This window comes from Crocodylus porosus, unplaced genomic scaffold (genome assembly GCF_001723895.1).
Source record: "Crocodylus porosus isolate Cpor-Errol unplaced genomic scaffold, CroPor_comp1, whole genome shotgun sequence".
Lineage (NCBI taxonomy): Eukaryota > Metazoa > Chordata > Crocodylia > Crocodylidae > Crocodylus > Crocodylus porosus.
Genome location: NW_017728886.1, coordinates 61,708,343 through 61,721,717, shown reverse-complemented (window position 1 = coordinate 61,721,717; position 13,375 = coordinate 61,708,343). Strand labels below are relative to the sequence as shown.

The 13,375-nt window shown below is 42.1% G+C and overlaps 1 protein-coding gene across 1 annotated transcript in view; it reads left to right on the top strand.

Moving 5' to 3' along the window:
- Positions 1-13,375, top strand: part of CPVL (carboxypeptidase, vitellogenic like) — an 82,263-nt gene that overhangs the window by 33,587 nt on the left and 35,301 nt on the right. Inside the window, 3 exon segments of the mRNA XM_019535384.1 lie at positions 931-947; positions 3,787-3,869; positions 5,648-5,820. Of these exon segments, the coding sequence (XP_019390929.1) occupies positions 931-947; positions 3,787-3,869; positions 5,648-5,820 (273 nt within the window).

Genomic DNA, 13,375 nt, shown 5'->3' with positions numbered 1-13,375 from the left:
ACCAGGTTGGTCTGACAGGACCTGCCTCTAATGAACCTGTGTTGGTTGCCCCTAAGCATAATCTCCCCTGCTGGCCCCTCGTGGACATGCGCCAGGATAATTCTCTCAAAAAGCTTGCCCAGGATGGAGATAAGACTAACTGGCCTATCGTTTCCCAGGTCCTCCTTCCTCCCCTTTTTGAAGATGGGAACATTGGCCCTTTTCCAGTCCTCTGCCACCACACCAGACCACTACGAGTGCTCGTAAAGTCATGCCAGAGGTCCTGCAACGACCTCTGCTCATTTCCTCAGCACTCTGGGGTGGAGATCGTCTGGAAGAACTTTATGGTAAGGTTACCAGAATCTGAAATGGGCTTCCAAGGGAAGTGGACCTCCCTACCGTGAAGGTCTTTAGGAGGAGACTGGACAAGCACCTGGCTGGGGTCATCTGACCCCAGTGCTCTTTCCTGCCCAGGGCAGGGGGTCAGACTCAATGATCTCCCAAGGTCCCTTATGACCCTAAAAATCTAAGCAATCTATACTGTAGTAATTGGGGAGTGTTTTGGGGGTGGGGAGGGGAAGGGGATGGTAAGTTCTTAAGAGAGTTAAGCACATAACATCTGTATTTAAGCATATAACTGCCCTGGCATTTTCAAAGGTGATGGACACTTGTAGTTTCTATTTACTTTAGTAGGAAGGGTTGCTATATGCTTCTGAAACAAGGTCACTTCTATTTAAATATTAAGTAACCTTAGGTACCTAATTGGGTATTTACTAGAGGTTTACATTTTTACCCTCCTTTGTTTGGAAGATGCCAATTCCAAACACTAAAGGAAGTTTCCTGTACTGCTATGCAGAATCTTTCATAATTGACTACCTTTACTTAATATATGTAACAGATCATGAAAGAAGATCAGTTTAGGGCAGTGATTCTCAACCAGGGTGGTTTGAGATCCTTTTAAGGCTGCTGTGTCATATTAACACTGTTAGGCATGCAAACAACTAAATGTTTTATAAGATACTCTCAGAGACTTAAAACAGGAATGCGTAGGGTCAACAACACTTTGGCTGGAACAATCTTTCTGAGTATTTTGCAACAGAAGAATTCTATTATTTTTCTGTAGTCTAAAATGAATGAAATCAGTTTTTGAAATGAGATGCTTCTAAGTTCAGAAAAGTAATGAGGGGTACCTTAAGTCTAAAAAAGGCTGAGAACCACTGGTTGAAGGGAAATATGCGCAGTGTAATCCAATTGTGCCTGCTTTTGCTGTCAACATCGCTGAAAATGTACTCAATGTAAAACTGTTCAATCCTCACAAAGAAAAAGTATTTGAATAACATGAGAAGATGTGGAGGATAAGGTTGCCTCACAACTTGTAAGGTCTGGATGTACCCTTCAACCCAATCAACTAGTATCTTTGCAGGGATTAGTTCAAGGGTAAAATCATTTTCCCACTGAAGTCAATGGGTGTTCTGCCACTGATTTTCATGGGGCCAGGATTATATTACCTGGCTATAAAGACTGGGTCATGTGAGGTCCTTAATGCCAATTAGGATCACAATCCATAAGCATTTTATTCTAATAAAATAATATGTTGACACTAACAAGGTGTCAAGTAAATAAATAAATAAATCTTTAAAGATAACTTTTGTAACCCTGTAATAAAATGTCATTGGGCCATGAAGCTGATTTACACAAGCTGAGTGTCTGGTTCATAAATCTGTCTCCATGGAAATAAAGTAATGGAAGATTTTTGGCTTCTCTATCGTTCTACGTTCTACCTGCTGAATTTGTACAAGAAGATGCTATAATCACATTAGGAGTAGCAATATGTTTGTTTATACCAGAAATTTGATAGTCGTTAATATAGTCTTATTAATGTATTTTTGAGCCTATTGCCATCTGAAGTGACCTAGTTTATCATCTTAGTATGGGTGAGTGACCCAGATATTGTAAATCAGTTCTGAATCTGTCTTTATGACTGCCAAAAAAAAAAAAAAATCAACTTGGATTTTTAAAAATTAGTAAGCATTAAAACGGCTGAGGGAGCCAAAATGAAGATATGAACAATTTCATAACAGATTTAATGTGCCTAACAGATCTATGGTATATTTCTCCTTACTAAGCCTCCTGACCAAAAATATAAACATTAAATGACAAAGTAGTAGACTTCAAAGAATATATTTCATATCGTTTCATAAGTCAAGTTCAAAGTTGAAAATCATTCTGCTTCTGTAGTAAGGTCTTAGGTAGGTCAAAAAAATCAGAAATTACTGGTGAACTGTTCTGTAATTGAATAAATTACATTAGAATGACTTTGAATGAGACGCTTCTAATGATTTACCATTATAGGATACAGCTGAGCTAATATGAGGATACCAATGTAGCTTTTAAAATATAGCCCAAGAGACTCTGGTTTTGCCATGTTAGTACCATGTCTAGCTCCATGGCTAGCGCTCTTGGGAGTAAAATAATAAATAATTATTTTCTGTTGAAGTGGGGCCAGAGCTCTTTATCCTTATTGTTCTTTAAAGTCTCTATGAACCTTTTCAATAACTTTTTGCATTGATATTTCCATTGCTGAGGTAGGTGGTAAAATCTAAGGTTTGAGAAAGGTGTCTATTTTTAACTGGTTTCAGTTTCAGCAGACTTTGATTTCACAGACTATAGTGCACTGTAGAGGCACCCAAAGTAGCTCAACTATAGGAAACTGTATAGCCACAGCAGGCTATACTGTTTTTCCTCACTACTTGGCTGTGGCACAGTGTGGGTGAAGTGTCCTACTACTGAACACCACCAAAGCCCTCTGGTTCTGAGTCAGATCCAGTGGCTCTGTGGATCTTAGGTTGATGACCTCTCCATTAGCCCATAAAGTTCTCCATTTCTGGTATGCAGAAAGCAGGCTCAGGTATTTTTTTACTGCGTTGCAATGTGCAGTTGTAGACATACCTGAAAATCCGTCCCCATTAAACTACCACCTCAGGAAAAGTAATAGACCAGATTTTAAAGGCATTTTGAAATGAATGGGATTTCATTTAGATGCTTTTTAAAAATCTGTTAGTGACTGGAAGGGTTTTGCTACATTTATGCTAAAGAGCATCACATTCAATCTGTGGAACCATGGTGGGACGCAAATTTCAAATCAGAAGGCTGGTTTAAGAACATCCTGACTTCAGGCATACAAATCAAGGACTGTTGGTTTGTGGGTTCTAACTGACAGAGGTGGTTAAGGAGTAATTAGCTTTACATTACAAAGAAAAAGCTTTGAATTGTATGCAGAGTCCATCTGGAAGGCAGTGCAGTCTGTTGAGGACAAAAAACTGACTTATAAAACCACACTGAGAGAGGGCAGAATATACTTATCCATACTGATTTCTGAATGGTCTTCAGGTGTAGCCTATATTCCAGTCTGAAAAGTCCATACACTACAATAAAAATGCATTAGTATTTATTGTAGCTAATCTTCGATTCCTCCTTACAGTACACATAAGCAAAAGGATAGAGTGTAAAGCTATTTAGTTTAATTTTATTTCATAATGAAGCATGGGAGAATACTTTTGGAAAATGATTAAAAAGAACTCTGTTCTCTTACTGTGATTTTTGGAATAAGAAATGTAAATGGATTTTATACTAATATGTGGAACAAGAGATGACTTTAAACTTTTTAAAGAAACTGGTATGAAAATCAAGCTTAAAGGACACACAATTTTTGTTTTCCGTTTTGTACTTCAAATGTATGTGTTAATCTTGCTTTCCATGGTTCTCCCTTCAAATATCTGAAATTCTAATTTAATGGTGATGCAAAAGGTGTTCTGTCCTACAGTCAGAACTACAGTTCTGTCCTACAGTTACAGGTTGTAGTAACTTCTTTAACATGCTACAATGCCAGCTAAGCTTTCATTATAATTCTGAAAACAGTATTAAAAAATGCACAGTTTAACTTAAGCAGATGTTTGGGTCTTTATGTCAGGAGTAGGAAATTGTCTGAATGTAGGAAAGGTATGAAGCTTAAATTTACCCAAGCAGGTAAGTGCATGCTTAACTCTGCCTATACACATTGGCAACATGCATGGAGCACATGCAGGTGCACGTACACCCCCTGAGACTGGCCGTGCACCCCCTGGAAGTGCCAGTCACGAAACCGGAAGTGCCAACAGAAGTGCATTTCTGGTTTTACTGCTGGTGGTTCTGGGCTCGGCGATCAGCTGCTGGGGGACCCCTGTCAGCAATCTGGTTCCCCTCAAGACTCGGGAGGAACCAGTTGCCCATGCCTATACATGTTGTACTATAGGTATACACTAGGCCTGTGCGAATAGGGAAGTATTCGATTCAGATTTGGCTGATTCAGAGGACAGTGATTCTATCCAGAGATTCGGATCACTGTCCTGAATTGATTCGGCTGAATTGGCTTTGGAAAATTTGGTGCTGATTTGGAGAGATTTGATGATGTGGACTGGCTAGAGAGAAGCAGGCACAGCTGGGCAGCTGCAGTTCTCCCATGGCCCCTCTGGCTGTACCTGTCTCTCCCTCAGTGGGATGAGCCACTGGAGGGGCTCACCAACAAGCTTACCATCTGGAGCAGCTGTGTCACCTGCTTGTTTAATCTATGGCCGAATCTCTGAAGTGGCCAATTATTTTCCGAAGCTTTTCCAAATTGATTTGGATGTTTCAAATCTGTTCAGTGTTTAATTGATCTCCCAATTTGATTCAGGTTTGGAGATTCGGTCCCCAAACTGGGCTGAATCTCCTTGAGATTAAATCAGCTACTGAAGCTTCACAGCCTTACTATACACGTGCTCCAGCATTTTACTTAGAGCAGCTCTCAGGAGATGGCAGGGAGCAATTGGTACTCTGACTGGAGCTTTCAAAAAGGAGAAAACTACAACCTAAACAATTCTTTCTTGTATATACTATTTGTGGTACAGTATCAGATGCTTGTATGTGAAAGCTTTTTTTATATGGAAATAATGAATTTGGGGCATAATAGGCACTTTTATATGAGCTCCAGGAGTGGATGAGGGACGCTTTAATTGGAGAACTGCTCTAACTAAACTGCTGCTGAGTCTTATGTATCAGTGTGCTCCCACTTCAAAATGGTAGCAGGGGCACTTGACAAACTTTAATTCAAGCACCTCCACCACCATTTTGAAGCACAGGGATGGCAATACATGAGACACAGGAGGTTGCTGGAGCATGGTAATTATCACCCTCCAGCACACTTGATTAATCTGTAATTACAGACATTGTAATTACAGCACATTGGAGCAGCCTCCTAGCATGTCTTCAGGCACTGAGTTTTGGATTATGTATGTTTTATCATGTATGTGTATTGTGTTTAATAGCTTTTCATTGAAGCCCATGAAAAAGAGGTTTGGTTTTCTTTTTTTTTAAAATTAAGTTACTTCTATCTTTCAGGTAGTTTGGAATATTTCAAAACTTATTATCACAGTATGTAGGCTTGCATATACAACAGCACAAGATGAAGACTTGACATTTTAAATCAGAGATCTAAAGCTAATACTGAGTTTAGAATCTCCTAACTGCTTGCTAATTCTCCATTCCATAATCACACCACCATCTCATAACTTAATTGTGACTTAAGAAATGGATGCATAACATTTTCTTTTGTTCAGTACAATTTTTCCTACCTAAACTTCTTTGCTACAGTGGCCTGATGACCAGGAATATTTTGGAGAGTCTTTATTGCTCCCAGAAGTAAGGAAATCTATCCATGTGGGTAATCTTACCTTCCATGATGGGTCTACAGTTGAGAAGCATTTGCTTGAAGATGTAATGAAAACAATAAAGCCATGGTTAGCTATATTAATGGATAATTATAGGGTAAGAAGATTTCAGCTGGCTACTCTAGGCACCTTGCTTTAGTGCAAAATTAACCTGTGCTCTTATTTAAATGTTGTGTCTAAGTCAACTAATATCTACACAGAAACCTCTGACCCAAATGGTGTGGTGTTTTCAACCCACATTTTCCAGCTATTCATTGTATTGACTCCTATCCTCTAGTCCAATAACAGAAAATAAACTTGAAAGCTACTCTGAATGATGCACTGGCTGCCAGCAGCATCCACTAAGGATCACTATAGAATGGGATGGTAGATACACTTCCTATGGTGGAAGCAAGCATATACGATCACTGAAAAGCAAAGGCAATACATGGCATCTCAGGCTCTGAGCCAAAATTCTTAAATGAAATTATGTCATTGGATTTCCCTGATTTTTTTTTTTTAAGTGCAGATTTCTTACAATGAAAACACTATATCCTTTATGCTACTTGGGTGCTGGGAGGTAGGGAGCTCTCATGAAGACTAAAATGACAAAGACATGGATTCAGTAAAAACATTTTTTAATTGAATTGAGCATTCTTCAGATAGCTCCTGGAGTTCGCCATCCCTCTTTTTCTTTTTTTTTACTGCTTGTCTGCATTGAGTGCCCTGCAGAGTCTCCGACTTATTTTAATTGAACACAAGAAACTAATTTTAATTTTTTTTAAACATAATTAGTTTGACTTCCTCTAGTGGGAGTCTTGTAATTGATACCATGAATAAATTATGGAAAGCAATTTTAAGGGTTCTTAATTACAAAGCTGCTTAGCTTCAGAACTTTTACGCTGACAAGTAAAATGGTTTTGTACTGTACCATTAAATATAAACTATGTCTAAAAATATACCCAGGTCCCAAGATCTAAGAAGAAAGGACTGGGGTATGCTGGTACATGGAAATAGTGCACAAATAGCGACCAAACATTTTCAAGGGAAGTATTATTTGGCTTAAGGGTGTAGAAATGCAAATACTGGGTGAATTAACTGAAACTAGTTCAGTGTCCAGTGGCCAGTGCCAGATGCTTTAGAGAAAGATGAAAGAGAACAGCCACAAAATTGTGTAATACTTTTGAAATTTTGTAAAGCTCTTGTTTCACTGAGTTGTGTGTGTGGTTCAGGCTCTATGTGAAGTATTTTTCTGTTACTCTCAAGTTTGTTGCCTTTGCTGTTTGATAGTGTTGGTTATCCCCTTTGTTCCTGGTTTATGAGAAGGGACAATTGATTTCTCTATACGAGTTACAATTTTATGGAACTTGGTCATAACTTCTCTCTGTCTCTCATCTGAAAGTCTCTGGTGCTTGATATATACTTTGCTTGGGTCTAGCTCTAGTTTTTCTGTCTCTTAAGAATTTAACACAGTATTCCAGTTGCATGATTGATAATATAATGTTTAAAATATCTTCTTATTCTATACACATCCTAAAACATTTTATATGTTTGATAATTGCTGTACATATAGAAAATATTTTCACTGACTGTATCTATGACAACCAAAAATGTAAACTTAGAGGTATGGTTAATTTAAGATCTAGCACAAAATGCTTTATTTCCCTTTTGTCAAAACAGAATCTCATTTGTTGCCATGTTGTGTGTATTTTCTATGATCTTCCTCTATTTTTCTCTAGCGTTGACTAAAAAATAATTTTGTCTTTTAAGCAGATATTGCCACCTCATTCTTCATCTCCCTTCCAAATAATTAATCAGTGCATTCAGCAATTGTTAGTTTATCTCTGGGGCATTTCTGTATGATCTTTTTCAAAATGAACATTCATTATTCATCCTTGTTCTTTTCTTTGGCCTCAGCCTGTTTTAATACATTCTGCATGCATCTACATGTGCAATTAATGCGACACAAACTCCAGTGCATACTGCCCTGGAGTTTATTGTCCCGAGTGCTGCGTTTATACATGCACCTGGGACCACAACACATTAAACCAGGTCAGAGTAGCCACGGCTGGCAGCGGGCTTGCGGGGGTCAGCATGCCAGTCCAGGGTTGCTTTGACCCAGGTCAACATGGTGCAGAAGGGCTGGCTGGGGCGCAAGAGTGCTCTAGTTCAGGGCTAGCCGGCAGGAAGTCCCTGCACTGGAGCACTCTCATGCCCCAGTTAGCCCCATCAGCATCTACATGTGTGTTGCTGGACACTAGAGAACACTGCCATAGAATAGTACTTCTGTTTACAAGTACTAACCTATGTAGAGTTAATTAGTTTACTGTGGACTAATAGGGCTGCACATGCACATGCTGAGACTTGACTGTGGAGCTAATTAGTCAACTCCACAGTAAACATCTTGTGTAGATGCACCCTTTTATCTTACAGCTGAATGGTATATTGTGACTAATATTTGTCAGAATTTTTATGAAAGTCTTAATAAACTATATTGGCCATTTTTCCATTATCAACTATTTGTTGCTTGGAGAAGCAGATGTCATTGAAAGATGCTTTATTGGCTTGCACTTTTCACATCATGATAATCTGAGTTGTCTTAGATTTGTTTTTTCAATAATTTCACCCAGTACTGAAGAAAGGCTTTATTGGAATCTTTTAAGTAAATATTTGCTGATTTTTTTTCATGAGATTTCTTTTGTTTTTTGGCTAGCAACTCAATCATTAAACTCTTAAGTTCCTTCAGAAACTCTTATCAGCACATGCTTTTATTACTGGTGACTACTGCCATTTAATCAGTTTGTTCCAGAAACTCTACTTTTGACAGCACCTTTTTGATGGTACCTCACTTTTATTATCTCCTCAACATTCTCTATAGCGGTGATGGAAGCAACAAAAGAAAAGGATTACTTTCTGTGGTGTCCTTATTCTCAATTGATCACTTATTTTTTCTGGAGGGCCAGTGAACCAAGTGATTTTTCTTGCAGGATTCCCATTGGATATACTTCTATTTCTATATATTTGGTACTTGGATTTCCATGTTATTTTTCATATCTATCTTATAGTTTGTTGCTTTCAGGTGGGTCGAATCTTTGTTTTCTGAAGGATATTTATATGTCTCAACAAATCTCCTGCTATCTCATTATTAAACTAAACTGAATTTTCCTGTTTCCATTTTTATTATGCGCTTCCATTCTGCAATTTTATGTAAGACGTATCTATGACTATCTAAAGGTGAGTTGAGAGTTGCACTTAAGGTATGGATTCAAACACTTTTATATAAGGAGGACATAACAACCTCTTTGAATGTGTGCAGGGCGCAAGCCAGGTTGCGACGCCCCGGTGGGTTCTATCCCCTGATGTTAGTTTGCGAGAGGGAGAGGTAGACTTGTAATGGTTCCAGAACAATTTTTATTTAATCTCTTACTTACGCACCACTGGTGTAGATGTGGCTGTGCAGGCAGTTACACTTGGATCCGTCCTGGCTCGAATAAGGGACAGATGAACAAAAAAACAAAACGATGGATCTGAGAACGACAACTTATGCACCACCAGTGTTGATGTGGCTGCGCGTTCTGTCCCGGTTCGGATAAGGGACGAACGAATGAAAAACAACAAAATGATGGATCCGAGATAACAAAAAACAAAACGAGATTGAGAACGAGAATGAACAAACTGGTACGATTGAGTGCACAAATGATTGCTTATGGCTCCGGAGGCAGGAGAAGCCGTGGGAAGCTGGCCAGGCCTACCCACTGAGCGGTGGAAGCTCTGGCTTCTCTCCACTGAGTGGTGTTTGCTCTGGGTTCTCGGTGCTTCTTCTTCGGCGGAAGCTCAACCCTAACTTTTATAGGCCAGATGACAAGCCCAATTTCAAGTCCCCGATTGGTCACATTTTCCCTCCAAAATGTTTGCGGGGTTTTTTTCCACAGGGGACGGGGTTTCCATAGCACATGGCCAGGGCCATGTAGCAAGCCAAATAGGGGCTTTCCAGATTATGAGGAGAGTGCTTGGCGGCATCTGTTGCTGGGCAGAGCTGGCAGAGTCCAGCTTAAGCATGACAAAATGATAGGAGCACATTTTAAAATACAAATTTTCAGAAAATTTGCTAATTAATTTGAGATGAAACAAATCTTTGAATACATTGAGTACTGTACATAGGAGGTTTTGCCTGTTTGTTTGCCCAAATAACAATGCAAGCCCTGCAAACTTACTACTAATAAATACTGAACTTTCATCTGTTGGCTACATATAAATAATTGGAATGATCAATTTTACCATTATTTATCAAAACTAAAAGTGTTTCCTTCAACAGGTAAAGGGGGGTTGTCCTTAAATATTTCTTGATGCAGAACAGAGCATAACCCACTGCATAAGATCTGTTCAACAGGAGCAGCAAGAGTGAGGGAAAAAGACTGTGTGGATGGAGAAGCTAAAAAAACCTGGCTAGTATTTGTCTTGGCAGAGGGGGCTTCCCCCAGGCACACAGTGGTGTGACTGGCACTGCAGAGGTGGCCATACTCTGCTGCTCTTAGCATCCCCACTCCCACCACAGCATGCAGACCATACACGGGAACAGTAGCCAGGGAGTTTTTTGTCCCTGCCTCAAGTAAGAAACCCCACCCCACCTTCTGCTTTTGGCACAACCAACTTTCCTCACCATGCTCAATGGCACCGCCATTCCCCTTCCCTCCCATTCCTCCCCTCACCCTCTCTACTTATGACTCTGGGTGCAGAAAGGGGAGACCCATCCATTGCCATTGCTGTGGCACTGCTGCAACCAAGGCTGCTGAGAGCTGGGCTTAATCAGGAACAGTGGAAGTTTCACCTACTTCCAGATTTGGCAGGGAACACATGGGTGGACCAAGCAGGGAGGGGAATTGTGCCTGTCGCTGCTGCTACAAACCCCAGCTGAGTGTGGCTGACTAGACTGGGGTCTGCCAGTGCTCCTGCTACGATGCAAAGCTTGAGGTTCCTGGCTAGATTGATCACTATATTTGTGGAAAGAGTTTTACCCCATAGTCAGATTTGTACGAAATGTGTAGGTTTCCGCCTTCCTCTGTAATGGGGGGCATGGTCCTCTACCTTGGGATCTCTGGAGCATATATTAATCTTTACAGAAGCAGAAAGTTGGCTGTGATTCCCCTTCTTTACCTGTGGCAGGTTAGGGTGTTGTGTCTTGTGTTTTGTCAGGATTAATTATAGTTTTGCTACGAGGTAAGATTATGGATTTGTAAAGGAAGGTTTGGATAGGGATGATTCTGCCTTAGGCAGGGGGTTAGACTAGATGGCTTACAGAGGTCACCTCCAACCCTACTTCTCCATGATTCTATGAGTGTTACCTGCAAAAGGAGGGATAATTCCCTATTTTGGGGACTTAAAAAAATGAAGTCCCTAATTGCTGTTTCTGCACTGTGGTCTGAAAGGTGGGGGAGCATGCCACTGAACCCCTACTCTGGCACGACTGGATTTTAATGAGAAGGATGAAATTTCTAGCATCTTCATGAGATTGCTTCCAGCTCAAGTCAAATTTGCAACACATGTCACAAGTCTTGACAATGCTGTAAATATTCTGGCTATTTTCTGCTGTCAGGAGTGGGTAGAGTAGTTCCGGCTATAACTCTAAATATTATATTTTATGGGAGAAAGGTTTTAAGGTTGATGCTTTAACCAGGGGTTGGCAACCTTCTCATAGTGGCAGGTCAAATTAGTGTAGTTCGCTTTGAAGATCAATGGCTATTCCCCATGCTTCCTACCCAGCAGGCTCTCTATTTCAGCAGCCACTCTCCTATTTATGGGGACTTGATGCCTCTTGACTGGGGGGGTGGGGTGGGGGCACATGCCCCTCCCGACACCAGTCAGTGACAGGGAGGGGGGTCCCCCATAGCCGATCACACTGACTGGGGAGGTAGGTCCCCCCATGGCCAATCTCACTCACCGAAGAGTGGCCAATGCTCTTGGGGGGCAGGGGGAGAGCACTGCTGCATTGCTACTTTTGCTAGTGGCCCCACTCCCCAGCTGCTGGCCAGGGGGGGCACTGGCGCTTCTACCTGCCCCCCCACCTGTCACCTACACAGGGAGCATGGCTTGACAGGGCTTGCACCAGCATTCTCAGGGGGTGCATGTGCATCCCTATGCACCCCCTACACATCGCCACTGCTCCTATTGCCTAATTGCCACCAGCTTTGCAGGCCAGATGTCATTGCTTACAGCCCACAGATCTGGCTTGCTAAGTTGCTGACCCCTACTATATATTTATAGTATGGGAAAGAAGCAGTAGTATGGGAAAGAACTTATCCTCCGGCTAGCTGACACTAATCCAGACATAGTGGGGCTCACTGAAACATGGTGGAACCCAATGCATGACTGGGTGGAGAATATCAAGGGTTATAGGCTGTACAGGAGGGACAGGACAGGGAGAAAAGGTGGGGGGTGTGGCGCTCTACATTAAGGAGGAATACACATCCTCATCAGGTAGCACAGAGTCAGAGGAGGGGCATACGGAAGTGCTCTGGTTTAGAATACAAGGCAGTCGAGGGGAAAGAGACTTAACAGTGGGGTTCTACTGCAGACCACCCAACCAAGGGAAGACCTAGACCAGGAATTCTTAAGTCAGCTCACAAAGGTAGTTAGGTCAAAGGATGTGGTCATCATGAGTGACCTGAACTTTCCAGACATCTGCTAGGAAGAACAGTCAGCCATGTCTGACCGCTCACATAGGTTCCTAGCCCAAATGCAGGACCTGCATCTAACCCAGGAGGTGCACAGCCTCACCAAGGGAGACGCCTTGTTGGACCTGGTGCTGGCCACGGGTGATGACCTGGTGAGGGGGCTGCGGGTGCTCAACCACCTGGGTGACAGTGATCATCGCCTGCTGGAATTCACCATCCAGCGCAAGGTGGCAAAGGCCTACAGCAAGGCAGCAGCCCTAGATTTCAGGAGGGTGGACTTCAGTGAGCTACAGAGAATAGTCGGGGAAGCACTGAGGTCCTGGAGGGGAGGGGAGCCAGGTGTCCAAGAAGAAACTATAGGCCAGTAGTCTTACCTTGATCCTGGGTAAGCTTTTTGAGAGAATTATTCTGGCACATGTCCACGAGGGACGAGCAGGGGAGATTATGCCTAGGGGCAACCAACACGGGTTCATTAGAGGTAAGTCCTGTCAGACCAACCTGGTGGCCTTCTACGACCAGGTCACCAAATCCTTAGATGCAGGGGTAGCCATGGACATAATCTTTCTGGACTTTTGGAAGGCCTTCGACACTGCCTCTCACCCTGTTCCCATTAAGAAACTGGGGGGCTGTGGTGTCAACACCTACACAGTCAAATGGGTCACCAACTGGATGGAGGGCTGCACCCAGAGAGTGGTAGTGGATGGGTCATTTTTGACCTGTAGGGATGTGGGCAGTGGGGTTCTGCAGGGCTCGGTCCTCAGGCCCGCACTGTTCAACGTCTTCATCAGTGACTTGGGCGAGGGGGTAAAAAGCACCCTGTTCAAATGTACTGATGACACTAAGATGTGGGGGGATGTGGGCATGTTAGAAGGAAGGATGCAACAGGCTACAATCAGACCTGGACAGGTTACAGGGGTGGGTGGACGAGAATAGGATGGGATTCAACACTGACAAGTGCAAGGTGACGCATGGAGAGGAAGAACCAGCACCATACTTACAGGC